This window comes from Chanos chanos, chromosome 8 (assembly GCF_902362185.1).
Source record: "Chanos chanos chromosome 8, fChaCha1.1, whole genome shotgun sequence".
Taxonomy (NCBI): domain Eukaryota; kingdom Metazoa; phylum Chordata; class Actinopteri; order Gonorynchiformes; family Chanidae; genus Chanos; species Chanos chanos.
Window position 1 is genome coordinate 38,564,334 of NC_044502.1, and position 24,357 is coordinate 38,588,690.

At 40.9% G+C, this 24,357-nt stretch overlaps 2 protein-coding genes across 2 annotated transcripts in view; both read left to right on the plus strand.

Moving 5' to 3' along the window:
* The first annotated feature begins 9,047 nt into the window (after positions 1-9,047).
* fbl (fibrillarin) lies at positions 9,048-13,839 on the plus strand. The gene is made up of 9 exons (XM_030781394.1): positions 9,048-9,143; positions 9,984-10,091; positions 10,392-10,544; positions 10,849-10,943; positions 11,055-11,225; positions 11,523-11,655; positions 11,741-11,853; positions 12,466-12,611; positions 13,247-13,839. Exons 1-9 carry the CDS (start codon positions 9,134-9,136, stop codon positions 13,269-13,271), a joined length of 954 nt encoding a protein of 317 aa, XP_030637254.1. The 5' UTR covers positions 9,048-9,133; the 3' UTR covers positions 13,272-13,839.
* A 2,677-nt stretch (positions 13,840-16,516) lies between these two features.
* Positions 16,517-24,357, plus strand: part of dyrk1b (dual-specificity tyrosine-(Y)-phosphorylation regulated kinase 1B) — a 36,240-nt gene continuing 28,399 nt past the window's right edge. The window contains exon 1 of the mRNA XM_030781392.1: positions 16,517-16,621. The gene's annotated coding sequence lies outside the window, so the exon portion shown is untranslated. The remainder of the gene's footprint in view (positions 16,622-24,357) is intronic.

The window sequence follows — 24,357 nt, forward strand, 5'->3', positions numbered from 1 at the left end:
CCTGGCCTTTGCTACAAACTAACTAAAGCTTTGATAGATGTCAAAGTCACTACACGAAAGGGTTGCAGTTTTGCAACCTAAGTGGATTTACCTCAGTTACAAGATTTCAGGTGAATGAACAGGCTGCCCCCTTGTCTGTCTTGGATTCAACCTCCTTACAAAGCCAGGCAATGTGTCTGCATAAAACGTGTGTGTCATTGTTCTACACAGAGCCAACTACTGTTGAAGAGCCATCTGGCACTCTCAGTAGACGTGTTCAGCGCTGATTTTGGGTCAACTTTCGCCACCCTAAATGCTAGTACAGTTAGCCACATTTTGTCATTCTCATTTGTTTGTCATTAGACATCCTCCATTTTAACCTTAAAACAGGTCTCAGGACAGACAGCTTTATCTAGCTATTCGTCCTTGTCACCTTGGTAACTAGTTATTTAGCCACTTAGCTCTATAGTTTAGCATAGCTAATGCTTAATGTTTGCGTTTTAAATTTATGGATATATTGAAATGTGCTGGTATTCCTTACGTCTAAATATCTATTTTTTGGTATGCTTTTCTTCTTCTCTGGATTTTTATTTCAGAAATTGAGGGAACTTAAAAATAATGTCAGGCAATTGGTGTTTGTAGGAATAATAAAAAGGCGCAGAGATGGATTTTGATTGAAGTCTCCTTTTATTTAGGGTCAGTGATAGGTAAAGACGAAGAAGGAGAGGAGAAGAGACCCTCCTGCAAAAGATGTTACCGTGCACAAGACGTTACTGTGACCAAGGAAAACAACTTCTCAGACAAAGATATACACAGGCACTGCAAGCACCCATGACCTTGTCTGCCATAGATAACAGCACCTCAGACTCACACCTGAGACTTCCATAATGAGGAGCGAGTGTCCTCTGCTTAACCCTCCAGTTCATGTCATGTATGAATTACTATTTAGTTCTGTGAATATGTGGATGTGTAGATATATGAATATGTGCATGCAAAGATATATGGATATGTAGATACAAGGATATGCACGCGATCATGTGCGTGTGAGGATATGTGGATCCACGTGTGTGTGTGTGTGTGTGTGTGTGTGTGTGTGTGTGTGTGTGTGTCTGTGTGTCTGTCTGTCTGTCTGTCTGTCTAACTCTAATACTACGGAAAATGTTCTACTTGGTCCCACATCTCCCCGCTCTCAGTCGTGAAGAGTTCTAACAATTACTATTGATTAACACTAATATGCAAGCTAATTACTCGTCAAACCTTTATACACATAATAGTTCGTCAATCCACTACCCATCTACATCCTCAGAATGAGAAGGTCTAACAGCTTCAATCTGCGTACCATGCAAATGGGGGAGGAAAGTTTCATATTCAGACAGGTATTAAAGGCCCTCTAGCAAGCCTATAGTTTGGCTGCCATCGCAGGGTAGTAACAAAACATGTTACAGCGTGTAACATGTTTTGTTCAATATACTCTCAAAATACTTATATTTTATATATTATAATGTGCTTCATGATGAATTCATCTTCTTGTCCTCTGGATGGTTTGACCCTTTGTGAGTCGTAGACCAGCAGCAAAAGTAGAGGTTACAGGGAGAGGTTACAAGTACTTCACCTGGTAGCGATGAATCTTGTCTCGTCTAATTAGCAGTATATTGAGCAGAGATGTATTGAAAGAATGCCACTACAGAACGGTATCTAGTTCCAGGGGGTGTTCTGGTCCACTGGCTCTGTAGTTTACAGTATAGATGACCTGTACTGAGACAAGTCTACACCTAACCAACATGCGTACTGAGTGATAATGGCTAACTCTGTTACTCAGTCAGCAGCTAGCTCTCTTCAAGGGTTAGAATTGTGACCCCATCACTGTTGACAGGACAGGCGAAGTAAATCCTACAGTGAGAACACAAGGGTCTGCAAACGACTGCATAATAAGCTGCCCTATTTAGGTGAACTAGAGAACTTGAAAATTAATATGTCTTCCTGACAGGTGCAAGCTTCTTGGTGTACTACAGTGCTGCTTTCCTAATAGCCAGTCGTCATATGTGGTTGGAAGACGTCGGTGAATCTCAGATCTGGAAAACACTGGGCCAACAACAAACATACTGAAAGCAATAACATGGATATTATAAGGATTAGGATAAGGCCTCCAAAGTAGGAGCTAATCAGAGTGCAGGTGGAATCTACAATGGTATAATGGTATTGCTTCCTGGCGAGCTTCAAAGTGGGGTGGCTCCTGAGCTTCTAAACTGTGAGTCACAGGTTGTTGTGCACATACACTCATCGCCCTCTTGTGGTTAGTTAGCACTATTGCACAGATCCCGATCCTGGTAAACAGCTCAGTTCTTCCCACTGGCTCCCACACTCTGACCACTTTTAATTAGTTTACAGTGTGAGGCATGAATCCACTGTCTCTCGCCCTGAACTTTAACTGCTGAAAGGTATAACTAACAGCACTGGGTATGGTCCTTCTCATCTTGGTTCTAGACCTGAAGATGGAAATTTCTTAATCACAACACACTGTCCCCCATCTGGTGACTCTACCCACGCCTCCCTAACTTGGGCCTCTGCTGCAAGCTTTGGCGAGATTGCAACAGTACTGAGGCAGGGAGTTGGGGATGGGGGGGGGGGGTGGACATCAGCCTAAAGCAAACCTGGTGTACTAGAAAGCTTCACATGCCACCCTGTGATGATCTCATAAGGGCTGAGTCAGGTGCACCACCTACTACTTACAGTATACTTACACTCATCACCAACTCAGTCTTATTTCTGACTTAGTGAGGATGTCTCAACATTATCCAGGCTTTCGACTTTGAATGGAGATAGAACTGAGAATGACTCACACGTAAAGAATTTTAGCTTGGTCTCTGGAGGGTGATTCCCCTTGGCTGCGGTACATGGAAGAGTCCCTTTTTCTCTGAAGGATGACTTCACTCTGTTTCTATTCCATCTGGGTCACAGCACGAAATATGTTGGGCATTTGTGTTTGTAAAAATAATAAAAAGCCGCAGAGGTGGATTTTGGTTGAAGTCTCCTTTTATTGAGGTTCAGTGATGGTTACAGACAAAGAAGGAGAGGAGAGGAGACCCTCCTGCACGAGACGTTACTGCAACTAAAGAAAGCAACTTCTCTGTGTATAAAGATATACACAGGCACTGCAAGCACCCACGACCTTGTCTGCCATAGATAACAGCACCTCAGACTGACATCCGAGACTTCCATAATGAGGATCAAGAGTCCTCTGCTTAAACCTCCAGTTCTTGTCACGTGTGAATTACTATTTAGTTCTGTGAATATGTGGATGTGTAGATATATGAATATGTGCATGCAAAGATATATGGATATGTAGATACAACAACGATGCGTAAATGAACATGTGCGTGTGAGGATATGTGGATCCATGGGTGTGTGTCTGTGTGTTTAACTCTAATACCACAGAAAATATTCTACATGGTTCTACAATGATAATAAAATGAAAAAAGAACCTTATAGAACTACTTTTTATTTACCATGGTGTTTAATTATTGGTTAATTCTAGAAGGTTCAGCTGTGGTACCATATGCCGCCTAGATTTGTTTGTAATTCAAAAACGGTCTTGTTTTTTGATTGTGTAACAGCTACCGCTGTTTTGCCACTCTCCGTTCACTCTGAGTCACTACACTGCAATCATAGACAGTCTTAAGTGGCTGTAATAAAACTGAAAATCATGTGGAGCTAGATGGTCATATTTCAAAATCTATATTTGTTTTCTTTATCTTCAGTCTCAAATTTCAGCCGTAATAAATTGTTATTAGTCACATGCTGTGGCTCATAAAAGAAACTACTTTATGACTTTATGATCTGGGTCTTATATTTTTTTTTAAATTTAGTTGTTAAGATTTTGTACTTATTGTACAATATAGAGTCACGACTGCGACTGAGTCTTGATGATTACTGGAGAAAACAATTTCTCGTGCAAAGATATACCCGTGCTCCACAAGGCCTTTGACTTTGTCTGCCATAGATAACAAGCACCTCACACTAACACCCAAGACTGTAGCAAGTGTACTCTGCTTCACTCTCCAGTTTATGTCAATTTGTGTGAGTTACTATTTGTTTCTGTGAATGGGAGGATGTGTAGATGTATGGATATTCGCATATGGGGATGCGTACATGTTGTACGTGCATGTAGGTATGCAAACACATGTGTGTGAGGATATGTGTGTGTCTCTTCTGACCATAATATCACAGAGAACATTCTGCTAGGCCCCACAGTATTAGTGCAGGAGTAGAAAGGTGCGCAGTTCAGTGGGTCCTGAGGACTGAGTTTATGTAAAACTGGCCTAAATTACACAAACTGAAGACACTGCAAGTCATTCTGCGTGATTGAGGTATCACTGAAGTACCAGTGGTTCTCAATTCCAGTCCTGGGGGCCCACTGTCCTGCACGTCTTTGTTTTAACTCTTCATTATCACAGTTAAATGAGCTAATCAAGGGCTTGATGATTAATTGATCAGTGGAATCAGAATGTGTCAGACCTGAGTTAAAACAAAGACATGCAGGGCAGCTGGCCCCCAGCACTGGAGCTGAGAATCAGTGGTTTAGACTAATTTAATCTCTATATCAATTTTTGCTTTCATCGTACCCTCTGTTACACTGTTTTGTGTATCCTGTTTGAAAATTGTGGAAATGTTGTGACAACTTGAACAATAATATACAAATAAAATAAATTAACATAGAGACAAATTCTCCGGGATTAACTGGGAGTGAGACCAAAGAATCATTACATGTAATCATCTAAATAACAAGTTCTCCACAAGGATCTAAGTTTTGTTTTGTTAGTTTGTTTGTTTGTTTTGTTACATTAAAGTAAGTCAGACCAGTTTCCTTGTAAATGCTGTTAACATACTGATTTTGTCTTCAAGAAGACATTACTTTTGCCCTGTATTACACAAAAATCCATAAGGGATGTTTAAAATTTCTATCACTTTGTTGTAGGGGATATTGGAATTATTACTGCTGTTGATTAATTCATTTGTGGTCAGTTGATCTATCCAGTGATTAATATTACTGTTCTTAATGACTCAGGGCAGCAGTTGAGTTTTGTAACAAGTAAGATCTGAGGGAATTCGCGTGATCTTTAACGGTTCTACAAGTAAACAGGGTAGTGTTCTGAAAGGCTGAAAAAATTAATAAGGTTCTCGCTCCCCTTTATTGCACTATGAGACTACTAATTTCCAAACAAAAGTAATAGGACAAGAAGTAATAACTTGACATTCACAGGACCTATTTCATTGTCTTAGCAGTATGTGTAGCTTTCAGATGACACCATGATTGTGCGTTCCGAGGCCAGGGATTAATGCGTTTCTTATTAACGTCGAAAATGCAAATAATTTAGCAAGAGAAAACAACATCAAACGTGATATTCAGTTTATATGGTTAATGCTACAGAATTACGGGTTGCCTTTTAAAAGAAGTCTGAAAATACTGAGATCTTTTGATATGATGGAGTCAAGTGTTCAGATATCTACGTTGTTTTTGTTCGTTTATGGGAACATTTCTAGAATTAAAAGATTTTCGTCAGTTTACATGAACATTCGGTATTAACGAGTTGTCGGCACTTGCACTGAATTATGTCCAGATAAGCAGCAGAACTTGTTCATTTTTTTTCCTTTTTCTTTTTTTCTTTTTGTATCTTACTCCGCACGTGGAACGGTAACCAGCTATCGGGATAAACACGGTGACGTTATAGTTGTACTGTGACGACATAGTCATAGTACCATTAACTGAGAACACAGTGTAGACCCAGTTAATTGCAGCCGGACGTCTGTGAAGAGAGAAAAAGAAAAATGAAGCTCTTCTGCTGTTGGAGGCCTCACGATGAGTGTCCTGAAGAGGACACGTATAAAGTGGAGAACGTAGCAAAGTGCAACGCAAGCGCAAAGATTAAAAAGAAAGGGAAACGAAAAAGCATCCTGAAGAGGGTGAATAAACAAACCCCCAAAAGTGAAGGGGGGCTGCAGAAAGTGGAAGAGGGTATGAAGAGGGAAAATGAGATGATGAGTGAAGTGAAGATGAAGACACAGAGAATATCTCCTAAAGGGCAGGAAACAGACATAAGTAAGAAGGGAGAGAAGGAGATGGCAAAGATAGTGATGGTGGAGAAGAAGAAGAGAATAACAGCTAAGGTGGCCAAAATGAAAGTGAGAGAAATGGATGAACTGAATGCAAAGGAAGTGGAAATGAATGAAGGAGTGGACAAGAATCTGGATGAGCCAGTGGAGAAGGAAGAGAAAAAGAAAGTTGAGGAGAACATGAAGGAGAAGGAAATGGAGGAGAGAAAGGAGAGGAACACTGTAGAGGAAAAGGAGGTGGAGGAGACAGTGAATGTCATGGGGGGAGGGATGGTGGGGGCAGAGGTGTGTATGGAGAAAAAGTATGAAGAGTCGGAACAGAAGGAGAATGAGGAGAGAGTGGCAGAGGAGTGGGTGGCGGACAGTGAGGAAGAAGAGGAGATGGTAGAAGATGAAAAGGTGGAGGTTCTGATGATGATTGAGAACCTTGAGATGGTGAAGAAAGTGAAGATGGAGAAGGCGGTGCAGAGGAAGAGCATCATTTTATTTTTTGTTCTTCTTTCTTTTTCATTTATTATTGCTTTACATTTTGTTTTCTTTCATTTTAATTGACAACAAAATAAAATGAATTTAAAAATAACAAAAATGTATGTTCTGTAGTTTGCGCATATTCACAGCATATGAAAGAGTGAACACCTTTACCGACAGCATGTTTCTGACTTATTGAAACCATAATAAATTATGCATAACAGAACAGAGGTATCTGTTTAGGGTAAGTGGCAAACTTTAGAGAGTGTGAAGAGTGCAAATGGTGTGAATAGTGTGAATTGTTGAATAACTATAAATTATAACTTTAATCATTATAGTGTTCCCATATAATCTTCAGCAACTGATCATAGTAATGGTTGTGCTGCAGAAGTCCCCAGCTGAACAAGAGGCAGGCACTCTTCAGATGTGTGGGTGAGGGTTTTGTATGGTTCCTAGCATGAGCTTAATCAAGCAGCTATCATTAAGAAAAGAACAAATGTTTCCACTGGACTGTTGGACATTCTCCACTCAACAGCTACTCCAGACTTCCTCTGAGTGTGTTGTTAGTCCATTATTTGAGATGACATGAGGAGTATGTCTCCTGCTGGAGAGAAAAAAACAAAACAAAAACATTTTTATTCAGCTATACCTTAATGTTATTTACTCGGAAAACCTTTCAGTGCTTTACAATCTCTCTACATCTCTTGCCACATATTCTAAAAGAGAGGACTCCTGGTTTAAGTTCAGTGTGGCTGCTGATGGCTGAAACAATCTGAATAGTGTTTTGACAGAAGCTGATTTTGGTTTGGTTATTTCACAACTGTTACAGTTTTGATCTCTGTTTTGACAGAAACTTCATGTTGTGATACCATTGAAATTCACATATACTAAAGTGTTCTAAGATCCAAACTACTACATCATTATTACATCTAGCATAAAGTAAGCCATATAAGGGATGTACAAACCACAAATTGCCTTAACCACTAGCCAACCCCAGTCTTTGTTAATATCCATTCCTCTCTGCTCAAAATGTTCTTGTTACAGAAGCTTTCCATCATCACTGATACCATAGATGATATGTTGTTTACTCGGTTGTTTCAACAACTCCAATCTGTAGTTGTAATCTGTAATTGGATACTCGCAGAGTGAGGAATGAAAAGCTTCATCGTGCATTTCAGAAGTAACAGTTCCTGACAGCCTGCCACCGTCAGTGGATTAACCTGTTTTCAGATAGATACATTGGCAGCCAAGTTGTCTGAATGGGGTTTAGAGTGTTCTTACAAATACAGACAGTATGTCCTGGTTTCTGACATGTAAAACAAATTGGCTGTCTGAACAAAATTATAAAATGTAACTCTTTTCTCTGTCTCACACAATAGCGCATAAGAAATCTCGAGATTAGCGGAGATTGCTGTAAAAAAGAAGTTGACGATTCAAAACTTTCATGTTAAAAATCATTAAAACAAGTACAGCAAACCAGAGCATGTTTATCTATGAAATCAATTGCTTGCATGGGTGTGTACCTCTAACTTTCTCATGAGAGTTATCCTATAATCTGAACTATACTTTCACATAGCATCATTCCTACTGTCTCATGCTGCACTTTCTCTTTTTCTTTCTTATTCACACCTTTTTTGGGGTGGACTAAACCAAGACTCGTTTACATCTAACCCAGCACTTTCATCAACGCTCCTCACAGTACTGATTGAGGTTGATCAGAAATATTCCACATCAGCACTACAGCTACACAATTTCCCAGTAGCACCCCCTGGAGGTCAAACACAGCTCTTCCAACCATCTACTAATGCAATCCATCATTTAAAGTTCTGAAATGAATTTCTTGGCTCCTCATGCAAACCTGCCTTCCAGCACTGAAACAACTAATTCTAAAATGTGGGTCATTTCTCATATGCTTTTCTGTATCTTTCACTCCAATTTATCAGACTGCCAAGTGTACTCTAACAACATGATATTAGTGCATTTGCACATGGTTGAGGGCTAGCGTTTTATCTATAAAATAAAGGTCAGATGTAATTAGTTTAAATGATCTCTTCTTTCTGTTCACTGAAGTTGACGACTGAACTATGGAAAATAAATACTAATATTCCCATTCATTTAAAGGGATATAGCTCATACAGTTGTAGTAATTCAAAGTGTAAAATATATTCTTACATTTAAATGCCGGTGTCCCAAACGTCATGCCATTTTCACACATTCTGTTCTAAATTTTTCCCTCAACGCTCTCTAATCCTTCTCACCAGACTATAATAAATTATGATCAAATAAATATGTATTCCATTGGTCTCGGTGTACGGATGGAGTAGAGAAAAAGTTCTCAGAGACAAAAAGATAACAGTTCCGAGGTTTCTCAGGTAGGTGGCGACACAGACCTTAGGTTGAGATGGCCCTAGCTCGCGATGCATGCTGGGAATGACGACCTTTATTGCACATGTGGCCATGTGATTCTAAGCAGTAAGTGTTTCTGGTCCTTTTGCAGGCGGCTGAGGCGACTCGTGCTGAGCGCACTGAAGTTTGTTGTCTTGGTGGTTATTAAGACTAACTCTTTAAATCTACAATGAAACCCGGTAAGTTAAATTCAGCATATATCTATATATGCGTATTGCAGTTTTCTGTTAGAACGTAATTCGCTGTTAGTTTAGCTATTTAACTTCAAACAGAACATCCTCACATGGAGTTGGCAAACTTGCTAACGTTTTGTAGCTAACGGCCTTGTGTAGGTATGAATGATGTCGTCATTGCACAGTTTATTTGTTAAACTTTTTTAGTACGTTGACCATTTGTAGTACTGACTATGATAACGATATTAGGTAGGCTCAAGTTACTATTTTGCTCTTACAATTGGCTAGTGGTTCGGTTTGTTGGCCGAAGGTAGGCAAGCTCTAAGTTAAACCTCCACATGGCACTTGTAAAGAAAATACCCTCGTGTTTAAGGAGAGACTAGCGACGTGTTTTGCTAGTGCCAAGACCACGGATGTAGAAATAAATTTTGCTGGTTAAAACTTTGAGACCACTTTGTGTTTATAGATGTCCTTTATATACATTACGTTAGCATAATTTAACTCAGCTGGCTAATCGGCTGACAGAGATCCTCACGTTGTGGTTCTCCATGTGCTACTCAGGTGAGCCGCGTTGTTGACCAGTGCGGCGAACACTGAAATTTAGCGTGCGATTTGTAAATCAGTAATCACTATATTTTTGAACCGAAATTACCAACGGCTGCAGCGTTTCTCTTTGGCTTTACTTTCGCGTGTTTTTATCGTCATGTGTGATCTGATTTTTATTTGATCTGATCCGCGAACTGAGATATTTTGTTTTTCTTTAACTACTCTTCATGGTTTGTAAATTTTTGTCTAATATAAATGTCTTTTTCAGTGTTCATGAAATATGAGCTTTCTATTTTGCAGGATTCAGTCCCCGTGGTGGGAGAGGTGGTTTTGGTGGCAGGGGTCGCGGAGGTTTCGGAGATAGGGGTGGAAGAGGAGGATTCCGGGGCGGCAGGGGTGGTGGTGGTGGTAAGACACAGTTACTGTGGTTCTATTGAAATGCTGAAAATGTGCTGTTCTTGAATGTGTCAACATACAGTAGTAATTTGAATGCTTTGAGCTACTAAACACATTTTGTGATGGAATGAGGTAATAACCCTTAAGATATCATTGAATCTGTAACACTGACAACTCTATAGCTGATAATCAGGTTTTGTGTGATGTATAATGGCATCCTTGCATTGGTCTTGCAAATGGGGAATGTTACCTGTTATTGATGTTGTTGTAGTTACTAAACAGAAAGGTGTGTATCTGAACCTTTTGTTACAGGTGGTGGATTCAAGTCCCCTGGTGGAGACGGCGGATTCCGTGGACGTGGAGGGGGCCGTGGGACTCCTAGAGGGAGAGGGGGAAGAGGAGCCGGAGGTCGCGGAGGCTTCAGAGGTGGCAAGAAAGTGACAGTGGAGCCACACAGACACGAAGGTCAGTTCTCAGAGGGTGACTTCATGTCTGTCCTTTACAGTACTATTAAACACAAGTAAAAGTCGGACTAAGTCAGCATGTCGGTCAAGACTACATCAGAATGTGCACTGATATTAAGTCTAATTATTTCGTATCTGAGGATAGTTGATTCACTTGTTGGATTTCAACAAGATGGATGCGATATACTATTTTTTTCTTCCTGTTCTACCTGACTCAGTATGCACAGAACAAAGTGTATGTTTGTGGAGGTTTTGCAGAATGTTACATATCTCAATTCGTTTACTTATTTACTGTTCGTTTTCAGGAGTATTTATTTGTCGCGGTAAGGAGGATGCTTTAGTGACAAAGAACATGGTCACTGGAGAGTCTGTGTATGGGGAGAAAAGGATAAGCGTTGAGGTAAGCATGTTTTTCTATCTTTTATACAGTTTGTATATCTTGTGCTTCTTATACCAGAACAAGAAATCAGACATTTTAAAGCATGGATAACTGGCATAATGTTTACCGCAGGAGGGAGAGACAAAGATGGAGTACAGAGCATGGAACCCCTTTCGGTCGAAGCTGGCAGCAGCCATTTTGGGAGGTATTGATCAAATCCACATCAAGCCCGGGGCAAAAGTCATGTACTTAGGTGCCGCATCTGGAACTACCGTGTCCCACGTATCCGACATTGTCGGACCGGTGCGTATGTTTTGTGTTTTTCAGAACCTTGTCAGGAAAGGGCATTGTGACATGTCTAATTCTTCAGTTGAATTTCTCATATTCCACTTGGACTAACATTGATTTAACAAACCTTACCTTAGTCCAATGTTACAAACATCCTAGGGAACATGTACTCATTTAATTTGCTGCTGCTGTAATATAGTTCTGTATACCTCAATTTTAGGTAACTAGACCCAAAGGGTGAGATTTTCATAGAAACCGTGGATTTATGTGGCTCTTAATGTGTTTTTTTGTGAATGTCTTTGTTCCCAACAGGAAGGTTTAGTATATGCTGTGGAGTTTTCCCATAGATCAGGAAGAGATTTGCTTAATGTGGCTAAGAAGAGAACAAACATCATCCCCATCATTGAGGATGCAAGGCATCCACACAAGTACCGTATGCTTGTTGGTAAGTTCCTGTGCGTGAAATTGTATCTGGCTATATCTGGTCTCCTGTAGTTTTTCGCTCAGTTTCATGCGTTTGCGTGTTTCAGGAATGGTTGACGTTATCTTCGCCGATGTAGCTCAGCCTGACCAAACTAGAATTGTCGCCCTCAACGCACACAACTTCCTCAAAAACGGAGGGCATTTTGTCATCTCTATCAAGGTAACGCGATGGGAAATATCTTAAACTATGTCTGCTGAAGGTGATTTTTACTATGTAATTGCTTTGATATTGTTTTATCATGTTTCCCCTGCATGGAATTGAAATGTCAGTTCCATGTCTTGTCAAAATGAAGTACATTGCTTAGTCCAATCTGTGTTCAATTCTAGCAAAGTTAGTTAAGTTCCATGTTAAACTTGGATCACTACATTAGCTTTTTGAGACACAAACAGTATGTTTCTTAGTACATCTATGAACTAAGCATTATTTTATTGTAAATTAAATATTGGCGTGGACAAGAGTACTGCCTCACCAGCAGAGAGGAAAGCACACTTCCAAACACACATCTGTGAGTCCAGAGCTTTAGTGAACATAAAGCTTTGTAGTCATTTGCAGAAGAGGGTTATTAAGAAAAGCCTGTATTAAGTGGTAATAAGGTAACTGTTTCACCCACACTTTGGCCAGGATCACCACAAATGTCTCCAAATATACACATAAAACTGTAAGCTTTTCTTAAGGCTTCACCTGAGGGTTTTTTTGTTGTTGTTGGGTTTTGTTTTGGTCCTTTTTGTGGTTAGTTTTCTGTCTCCTCATGTCAGTATTTTTGCTTCCCAGGCAAACTGCATTGACTCAACAGCAGCACCAGAGGCAGTGTTTGCAGCAGAGGTCAAGAAGATGAGTGCCGAGAACATGAAGCCCCAGGAACAGCTGACGCTGGAGCCATACGAGAGAGATCATGCTGTTGTCGTTGGCATCTACAGGTGAGAATTTCTGTCTTTGGTTTTTGTTTTTGTTTAATTTCACCTGAACAAAAATCTAGATTTTAGGAGCACTTGCTACCAGTCATTTCATGCTTATTAGGCTTCTCGAAGATGTACCATCTGTGTTTGATCAGCTAAATTGCTCCAAAACCCAAAACATTAAGTATAACATTGAAGAGTTCAAGTCCACAAAGAAAAGGATTTTCACCTCAGGTTTAATATGCATGAATGAAGGCATGGAAAAAAGTTTGTGTGTTTTCAAATTTTCCATAGAATGATCGCCATGGAATGTAACATGAAGTTCGGTCCAGTATTTCTATAATTGACAAAAACCTACGAATCCTAGTCTAAGTCATAAAATTCACCACTTGGCAGGCTTTCACATCCACTCCTCAAATAACATTGATACTGAATGTGAAACTGCTTCTGTTTTACATCCACTTTATGTATTCTGATATGAGGACTCCAGCTTTGCTCTAAAGGGCTTGTTATACATTTTTCTCCATTACCTGAGACTCTTCAGAGTTAACTGCTCAAATTCTTCAATGACTACTGGTCCTTTTAATGTTGTTGCCATATAATTTGGATTGTGTATCTTTTGCTCAGTTTTGACTTCTTTACTTCTTTCTCCTTAGACCACCCCCCAAACAGAAGAAATGAAAAGCCTGACTGACTTTGGCACTGTGGCTTTGTTTGGACTTTTTTCACCTACTGTTGTCCCAGCTTTGACCATCAGGGGGTGGAAAGACACAGGGCACATGGTTGCAAAAAATGCTTGGCAGATATTGCTTTCACCACACCTGCATTTTTCCCTGCATCTAACTAAACCATTTTAGCATGTGTGGAGCAAAGACACATGGAAGGTCACCCTGTCTCTCTGACAAGAAGAAACAAAACTTTGATTAGTTCACTATAAAATGGTCTCAGCAGATTTTTCACTGTGTAAAATACTAGTACAGTATGCTGAGAGTTTGCTGTGCTCCTGTGAATTGTTGGATAAAATATTTCTGCTTCATTGTTTTTTGTTTTAGTTTTTTAAGCCTTGATAAAGTTGTGTAGAGCTGTTCTGTTAATCCAAAAATCCTTATTGCAAACTCATGATGTTTAATCAGCGTGTGACTGATTTATATGTATAACTTCATCAATGTATAATTGATTTAATGTCTGGAATTGACAAATTACGAGTTTGTCTTTGGTCTTTTTTATTATTAAAAAGGGAAAAAATGGACCATTGTTTGCATTAAGCTGATATTTCCACAATATCATCTCTGACAACTTAAAACTCAGCCAATTCAGTATTTCAAGTCATTCAACCGATATGGCAAAGTAGCCTGATACCATGCAATAACAAAAAAAAAAAAATCAGTGTTTAAGCGTGTATATTTTGCAGTCCGTCGACTATAATCATTAGTGTATTTCAATAAGAGCATAGCTTGTATCAAATGGCCAAAATATTTTAAGAAGGAAAAAGTTGTAATGTCACTTGGTGTGATGATAAACCTCCATTCACGAATGACTAAGTGAATCATGAACACAGCGTTGAGTCAGCAGGCAACTAGTTTTAAGAAACGCGTTAAAACTTTTCTGCGCCATTTTTAATCGTGAACGCGCTCTAATAACGTTAAAAAGGATGGAATGTACAAGGGCGAAATGTACCATGTTGCAGGAAAATGTGTGCACTTTAGGATGACGCTCGCATTTCATGAATTTGAGTATAGCGATACACAGACAACAAACCAAAATATTCTTTTTCTGTGTCGAGTGAAACAAGTTTTCTAGCCACAGTGCTGCATTTTCAGCATCCCTTCTTCTGCCCGCCGCCATTTTGAGCGAATGAACGAGCAGTGGGGAAAAAAATGACCAATGACTTCCGCGAAGACGCGTTGATGTGGCGGGAAAGTTGAAATCACCTTCGTGTTACCTGAAATCTATAGTTTTCAGCATCATTTACATGTGGGTCTACATTTAAAGTATTGCGGAGTCGGCACAGTTTTGCTCTCCAATGTTAAATTTCACGCGCTTATTGCCATACTAGATGCCAGTACATTATCAGACTGATTTTTACTGTGGTAAACATGGTACTAAAATTTCAAAATGATTGCCAATTTTGAATATATGTGGTCAGCTGGTACATACAGATCAGTGGACTAGGGCCTCCAATGTAAGCTTCGATTCAGCAACTCCCAAAACTTCAGAAAGCAGGTGAGTGATCTCTCAGTCCTGTAGCGAGTATTAAAAGTGGCAGTCCGTGGCAGATATAATGAATTTGTAACTTAATGCAGTCAGCCCTTCCTCATTCTTGTTGAAACTTTCGTGTAGAGAATGGTTACTTTATATGATTTCCAAACAGATCTCTTGGTCGATAAATATAAACTTGATTAGTCTAGATGTTATATGTTGCGGTTTTATTGTTTCATTTAATACACAGGTGGTTTAACTCGTTGAAACTTTTACCGTAAGAAATGTTGTGGTGTCATGTGCACTATAAATGTGACAGATATTCCTTACTGAGTGTTTGATGACCAAGTTAACTGTCAGAAGTAGGTTAATGATGTCCTCAAATATCTTTGAATGGCTTCGAAGATACCATATCCAGCAGGGTATTTTTAAAATGATTTCAGTAGCCATAAAGTTGAATTTGAGCTTATTGACTTTGGAATAGCGGATGGCTCCAGTAATGGATGAAACAGATGTGATGTAACGGTAGGTAACACGTAAAATTGTGTACTTCGGGTAATTCAAATCGCAGCCCTGGTTTATTCAGTTCATATCAATTACATTGGCTAATGTTTGCTAGTTGCTATCGATATTACAGTGGCAAGTGTTTACTGTTTATCTGTAAGTTAACGAACTTGCCAAGCTGCTACGAATTTCCGAATCAGCCAGTCTGACAACTTTACTGTTGCTGTACACCAGCTGTGCTTCCCTCTGTGAAACGTACTTTACGTTCAACATATCTTACTCGGGGAATGATCTTCCTTCCTTCAACTCTGTGCCCATGTGTAGCCAAGTTAACGTTAACATCATTACCTGCCTAACTCGTTCTGACATGTCAGTCATTATTGCGTCTCAGTCCCTAACACAGCTTAAATGTTATTTCAAGCATGAGGTTTGTTACTTTGCACTGGGTATCAATTTTATTTCCATTTTAAATAATAATCTAACTTACACAGAGAGTCTTTAGTTGTTGCGAATCTCTCGATTGTTTTGGCGGCCATTTTGTGAGGAAAGTCAACTGAGCATTGCACTAAAGCAAGCGGGGACGAGCTTTGATCCGGGGGCGCGCTGATCGTGCAGACCCTCTCCCAGCGAAAGCAAGCCGTGGACTGATCGAGATTATCGGGCAGTGAGGGGGGTCCCTAGCGAATGCACATCGCTAGTTTTAGCGGTGCGACGGATATACCCCAATTTTATTTTATTCATTTTTCATTTGAACTATCACCTTACCCCTCCAACGCCACGCTGCACCTCAACAAGCAACACTGAGCAGTAACCACAACTACTGGCAATGTTAGCTAGCTAGCGCAAGCTTGCTAGCCTCTGAGGACCCATACGACTAGTTACAAGGTTTCTCGTAGGGGGAAAGAAGCGAAGGAATGGCTGCGTAAAAGGAGAAACGTAAAAGGGATATAGGAACGTATACAGTTGTCACTGTGCGCTCGACAAATCTGCTGCCCGTTATAGCAACATTAGCCTGTTCTGCGCCGGGGCTGAGTCGCCGAAACCCCGGACTGCCAGTGCGCTCATTTGCTGGGGTGCGCTTTGGAGACGAAGTCGAACGACAATATTGGACATAAATGTGCCGAGGGGGATTGTACAGAAAATCATAAACGGTACGATATCCTGTGAAAAGATTCGCACCCATCAGAGGGGTGGCGATTAGGGGGGAGGGGGGTTCGGTTTGCCGGTTTGAAATCTGCCCGGTACCTGTGTAGTGGAGGTTTGGACGGAGGGAGAGGGAATACTGATAATGGCTGCTCCGAGAAGCTGGAAACGAACCGCCGCCTGAGGTAAGCCAGTTGTGGTCCATGCATTTCAAATCCGTCAATACAAAACTTTGTATTCTTGAGTTATTTGGTGAATCTATTTGTATACGTGAGACATCCGTTTAAACGGATGTCTGTGGCTTCATGGCAGCACCTTCCCTCCATATTTTCCCCAAGCATCAAGACACCGTGTTCCAGTAGGTGCCTAATGTACAGGCCGTTAAGAGTCGGGACTAGAAAAAGGAGAATGGCAAAGGAGTGAGAATATTCGGCATGTAACTTCATGTTAATTGGGTACTACACAACAGATTTTCGTTCTTGTATATAGTCCATCGCTTTGGTAAAGCAGGTGTCAGTGATTTGCAATGACGGAGATCACTATTACAAATGCGGTTTGGCTAACATCACCTATAAAGTATCAGTGGCAAGTTTAGCGTGCTATTTTATAACGTTAGGTTGCAGCATACCTACCACAAATACCCTTCAAAGGGCTGATCCCCCTCCATCCGATACATTTTATATGCTTGCAAGATAATTTGAATCGGTGGCATAGCTGTAGCAATCATTTATCTATGGACATATTTGATGTGGATTATATGTGTCCTTTGGTTGCCGTTTTTTTGGGTTTTTTTTTTTTTTTTTTAATGATTCGATTTGATCAATCGTATTCGTATTGATACGAAACCAGGTAGCTATTTAGGGATTGATTGAAATCCTTTTCAATCATACTAGCCACAATTACATTAATGCAAACTGCAGTGTTGCATGAAATGCAAATCTTATGAAGAGAATGCCTAAAACGATTGCAGTGTTGGCCAGAACATTGAATATTTTTACTGTATGTGCAAATGCATCTGTTACCATATTATGCATCATCATGATGTTTAGAAAAATCTTGAGTATATTAAAATTAATGATCATTCCAACTGGTCTGTATGTAGAGAGTGACGTTACAAATTCCCCCCCTCTGTTCATACGTGTTCAGCTTATACCGTGTGATTTAGAAGAAGGAGGAGAATGATTTATTAAAAATTGCCCCATATATTATAAGGGAAAAGCAGACTGTGTAAACATACGGCATTTCTGTCTGATTTGACAGAATGGTTTTTGTGAATCTTGGATATCAGGCTGTGCCTACACCCATCATTGCCATGCAGCTGTGTGGAGGGATCTTGCTGTGGTGCTGAAGTGAAAATGCCGGTTCAAAATGGATACACTTTCCTCTTATTCCATTTCCAAGACATCCCCTTGTTCTCAGTTTCCATTGCATCTGTGGTCTTTTTCGTCATGCACACATTTGAAATGGAAATATATCTCTTTTTTTCAATATTTGGGCTGTATTTTTGTAGTAGTTCATTCTTCTTCCACGCTAGATTTGACCAATTTTCCTGTAGGTTAAAGGTTGGGTGCAGTTTGACATTGTCTCTAAGCTACTGAGTCATTCTCTCCCTCTATGCTTCGACCACAGAAAGCTTCATAAAACAATGAGTTTTAAAATGAATCAGACTAAGATCACCTTTGAGAACAGAATTATTTGCATTATAAATGTGCTCTTTTTTTTTTTTTTTAAGCTGATACCTGTCCCGCACTGTGGACTATGATTTATTTTAACTAACTTCTTGCTGGCTTACATTACCTTTCAGTTCAGATCATCTAGCAAGATACCTTTAGTGAGAATGGGTTTGAATTTCTTTGTGCATCCTTTCCTCATTTGCCTGTCACATTTTCATGTTTTACCCATGAAGGAAGCTTTGTTCATTATTTCTTTTGGTGTAGGTGGCACAGTTGTGAATGGATTGACCAACTTTATTGTGTAGTTTCTTTAGATAATTGTGGAACCACTGTTGGTTCGTATCAAATGGTGTTCATGGCCTGGGTTAGATCTTAAAGCATGGACTTGTAGAAGGACTCTTCTACTTTTGCATGACAGAATGAGACTTAAGTTGTTTGTGAGATACTGAAAGACTTTCGCACACGATAAATATATGTATTTTTTTTTCCCTGGCGTATGATGTGTATCATGCAGGGTGTCATCAGTAAAAGTGTGTCAGTTTGCTTTCCTCTCCCCATTGTGCGCTCGGGAAAAGTCTGTTGGTTGCATACTTGCGTACGTCTGAGTGTAATTTAGGAACGACTCTTGCTGAAGTGTGATTCGTGGAGAGGTTAGTGCGAGAGTGAGTGCGATGGGACAGAAGGCGGCACTGTAACTTGTGCTTGTTAAAGTCTGGAAGTCTGTTATCCAGCCCCCCGTCCCATCTTCCGCCGCTGTTCCACGATTCTCTTCGCCGGTCTGCCACCGCGTCACCCCAGCTGAGGTGACCGCACACATGGTTGTCTTCCCAAAGACCACTTGAGGAGCTTTTCCCCATTCATCTATTGATTTACACCTGAGTTTGATAGCTTTGGGAGGGGAGAAGGAGACACCCACTCGCTCACAAGTTCATAGTAGTAATCCCCCCATTTGACTTTTACACGTTGGCAAGCTTGATTTACAGCAAGAGCCCTGTCTCGCCTCTAATGGCAGAGACACAGTCCACAGCCCCTGAAAAGGCGGTCCCTTTTTCCAAGCGCTCTTGGAAACTGCCGAAGCAAGAGCGGGAAAACCAGTGACGACAAGAGGTTGGAGAAAAACTTCTCCTCAGAGTTACCGTTGGTCGTCCATGGCTACAGCCACCGCCCCCCCCCCCCCCCCCAGCAAAGCTTGTCTCATACCCCGACTCTGTTCCCCACCCGTCTTCTTTCTATTCCTGTCTGTTTGTCCCTATGTGACACCTCTCACTCTCTCTGTCAGGACAATCCTCTCCTCCCATGTGAAAGCACATTGATTCTGATGTGGCCCAGAATGATTTGTCCTCTCCATGCAAAGCTCCCTGGTTAGCCTTTCACTCCAATTGGTGTTTTAAGATAACCACTTTTAACACTTTAAAGCCTGTGTTGTCTGAAATGACATTGACCCAGTGGTGGGGAGTTTTTGGGGGGGTGGTTTGGCTTTATCTCTATTTCCCTTCCCAGTAACTGGGGAAAGCTGTGCATTATGTAGTTTCATACCACCATGTCACTTTTCACAAACTGAGTGGCCCTGGAATACTTTTTAGAGACTAGCAGCACAAATGAAACCCAAAATGAAATTTTAAGTTGAACTTAAGTATTCTGTGCTCTAATGTAAATGAAGTCATGATTATTTTCACTCATATATTTCCATTGTAGCAATTAAAAGTGTGGGGGTGGGGGGAGCTGTGCAGGAGTACCATAGCAAGGTGACTCTCTGTCCTTGAGATTTTTCTACTATAAGTACAAATGGTAAAGTTAGTGTAGAAGCCCAGGCCTATATCTCAAACGTAAAAAGCTGATGGTAGTGGCAGGTACATGTGTAATCTATGTGAATGTCAACTGATGATGACGACGCTTCGGAATCAAGACCAAGAGCAGTCGCAATCTGCCAGAAGGACATAAGGGAATTCTTTTCAACAGGACTGGAGAAATGTGAAACTTACCTGTCTCATGGGAAGCTTTCAGGGATGAGTCATGAGCTCAGTTATCCAGAATTACAAGGCATATTGACACACGGCGAGGACTAGCAGGCAAGATTGTGATTAATCACAAGCTGACATACATCCTACTTTTAGTCTTTTGATTCAACATGCAACCATGAACGTCTGTAACTTTTTTTTAATACTCTAATGAAGTTGCCACTGCCGTTTTTAGTGCTCCCAATTTATTTTTAGACTCACTATGCATCACCAAAATGGGAAGACTTTTTGGGTCCTTTACACGCCACGTTTTATAGCGCAAGTCGGCCTTTTTATCCACCTGTCGTTCTTGACAGTGCCCCCTCCCCCAACTTCTGTCAGAATGGACTGATGAGCCGCCTTTTGGTTATGTCGGCGTGTACAATCCGATACTTCCACACCATAGATTATTTGTTCATAATAACATATTGCTTACGTGGTCGGCCTACATCTTGCAAGTGTATGACACATTGCGTAGGCCACGTATGGGACGCATTTTTTGGTGGAGAATAAGACATCATTTCTGTTTTACGGAAACGTGCTTCGCCAATCACATGCAGCTGATTGGTAACATAGGCAAGTGGGAAATGAGTGCAGCAAAACCTGCTGGAAAAATATGTTCAACCAGTGGGGTTGGTAAGCAGCTGAGTAGGACTGGATACAGACTCCCAACAGGTGATGGCCAGTGTAACCTAGTCAACGCGGCCGCGTGAGCTGTAATGCTCTTATTCACTGGTTTTGATAGGTAGCCTAACTGTTGAGCTTTGGTGTTACGAGTTATACACATAGCCATCCGTATTATTATCATGCAGACATTAAACAGATGCACAATCCTCAGATCATTGTTTGCTCCTGATATCAAATTATCTGTTAAACTGTCAAAAATCACCTCATGACCTTCAGTTCTCCACAGAAGTTCACGGTCCCAGTTACCTTCTCCAAATTCTGAGCGGCATCCACTGCAGAAAATGCTGATCTCTGAACCACACCAGTGTTCCGCTATAACAGTGTCTGCTGAGTCCAGAGCTATCAAAAGACCTCCATCAAGCCTTAGGCAACTATTTCGAGCCCTTGTGCCCATCCATTTCCCCATGTTAAGATATGTACATGTATATACTGTTTACACTGATGTCACTGTAGATGGATGAGTTGGAACCAAGCTGTGGTCGCAGAGATGTACACCAGTGAGCTGGCTCCAGGTCTGGCTTTGGTTCGCTATATCTGTCCTGAACCCTGTGAAGGTTAATGTTGTTGCCTCTCCATTTCTAATGTAGTTTTCTTTGGGATTGCAGTATCTTATAAATTGGTAATGAAAAGCACACACACACTGGCTTCTTAAATCCTGTGTAGACTGCACAGAGAAGTGTGTGTGTGTGTGTGTGTGTGTGTGTGTGTGTGTGTGTGGTGTTAGGAGGTGGCTCCCTTAATTCAATAAGGTGTACTTTTCTTGGCTCCTGACAGGGTAGGCTATGGAGAACAGGTGACTGTGTGCAGATATGCAGACCAACTAACGTCTGGAGCTGCCCCTTCTCTCGCCAGCCAAGAAACATTTCTCCAACTAGTTTGAATCGTTATAGAGATGGTTTAGGGTTTTTTAAACATTTTTTTTTTAGATTGTAGTTTAACTGTCAGACTCCACGCAAACAAATTGTTTGAATGCATATCTTACCCATTTCACCATCTTTGCTCGCCAGTACTTCACCAATACCTTTTTTTTTCCTTAGTATGAAAGGTTGAGATCCCTGCACTGGGACGTGCGTGTGCCCGCATGGTGCCCTTTTGCCCTCAAGTGAGTCACGCTTGGCCTCTGTCTCTTTGGTCTTCGCTCCGGGTCATCCTTTGAGCAGTTTCAGCCCGCGCCACCTTGGTGTCTTAGCTCCGGTGCCGTTGGCTTGAGTGAGAGGATTTTGGATTGGGAAAGGGTGACCCCTCAGTTTTCCAGGGGAGCTGCACAATCAGAACTTGGGGTCAAGTCCAGTCGACCTGTGGAGGCTTGCTGACCAAACCTCTGAACATTTTCATAAACCACTATTCACTATACCTATGTGACAAGACGTCTTTTATTTATTATTTACCTATTTGTTTATTTTTTAAATCAGTGATGCATCCCGAACTGCAGCAATGACTGTATTGGTGTTGCAGTGTTGTACCGAGGGTGTGCGTGTCTTTGACTGTTGTGTTGCTAAATGCATGTCTGAGTGTGCAGAATGGTTTGTCATGAACTCTGTGATGCAGACAGCATATATTGCACATGTTTTGATTTTGTACTCTTTTCAGGCACCTTGATTTATTTATTTTCTGGGTATCATTTAGCATTGGCAGTAGCTGTAAATCTGACCTACATTACTCTGAATATGTCCGTCCACATAGCTTAGTTTCAGTGTTTGTCTATGTGTGACCATGTTGTTATTTGAACATGTTATGTATGGTATGTTATGTATGCACGTTGTTTTCATTTGTTGGTTTATTTTTTCATTCTTGTCTGTCTCCCCTGTGAGAGATGTGTATAGCCTATACATGCATGTGTAGTGAGTGGCTGCTCTCCTTGGTGCTGCTTCTCTCTCTATCTCTCTCTCTCTCTCTCTCTCTCTCTGTCAGCAGCCCTGCCTGCTGACCTGCTTAACATGGCAGAGAGAGGGGAGAAGCTGATAGACAAGGAGAAAAGGGGGGGAAAGGCATTGTAACATAGAAAGAACTTAAGTAAAATTAAAGCTTTGGAGGGCACAGATAAGAGAAAAACGTAAAGATGTAAACCAAGAAATGTGGTAGGTGTGGTGGAGACAGAAAACATTATGATGTCAAGATAAAGGTGTGAGGGAGAGAGAGAGAGTAAATGAGGAGTGTGAAAAGCATTACTTCACTTTTGCCACGTTTCATTCATTCCAGCAATATGTTCCCATATAGATGACAACAAATCCTCAGGTATCCCTTAGTAGCTGGGAAAAAAAATTGATAACAGTCAAAGGAATGAATGATGTGTTGGTGCACTGTTCATCTTAAGAAATTTTGCAACGAAAGCTGTATACGTTGTAACCATGGTTACTGATTGTTGGAGACAGGGTTGTCTTGGACAGAATTCAGGGGGATGTCCACATTCTAGAGTTAAGAGCACTGCTTTGATGATGAAATAATTATCATTGGGAATTTAGTGAAAGTTTTGATAAAGCAAATCCCCCTTTTGGTTGATAAACACTGATGTTAAGTGGAGTAAATCTATGCTTAGGTCATTTGTCAGCGTAACATCACTGGTCTGGCTTTTATAAACTTTGGTCGTTCATTTATTTTGTTTGTTTGTCTCCTTCACTCCCTCCACTTAGGTAAGCTTTCTGTAAAAATATGATGGCACTTGGTACTTGTATGTCTTTTTAACTGTTCCAGTGGACTCCACATACATGCTACGTCCAGGCAGGATTGTTTGGTTAAACTTCATGTCTCCAGTAATGTAGAACTGGGTACTTACTTGTGATGGATCTAAAAGGGAGCATCTCCTCTCGTTGAAAGGGTCTTACTGGGTGGTCCAACTCCGACTAGTCCCCGCACACCCATACCTCAACAAGATTCATCCGTTCTCTTAGCAGTACTGTAAACACAGGGCAGATTGCATATTTGCAAATGCATATCAACACAGGATGTTTGACTAGGACTATCTGTCTGAAGTCATATTTGAAGTTGTCAAGATTACACAGAATGAATGAGACGAATGAGAACTTTCGACCCATTGCCCAGATGCGGTCTTTTATCGTGGCCTCAAACTTTGTGTGCGTCTCATGTTGGTGTTAATCTCTGCCTCCTCTCTCACTCCCTTGGCTGATACCAGCCGACAACACTTGCTGTACCGTTCCTTGTCTTTATGAGGCAGATGGAGACCATGCATGGGGATGTATGTATGTATGTCTGCATGGATACCATGGGGGGGGGAAAGAGAATATTGTGGAGCAGAGCGGTATAGTATCCTTATCGGGGACAGTGCTGGGTCACTCTCTACTCTCAGGGAGATGAAAGTGGGTCAGCTCAGGGGGAAGAGAGATGAGAGGAGAAGAACAGAAAAGAGGGAAAGAAAAGAGGAGCAGCTGAGAAGCCTTGCATTGAAAACATGCCACACACTGTGCTTTATTTTTTATTTATTTATTTTTTTCTCCTCCATGCATTGGTACAGATCGCTCTAACCTGTAACTGGTTTCGGCTGGCGCTGTGGGAGCAGCTCTTTAGCATCCTCATCTATACGATGCAGAATTAAAAGGGTGACCATTT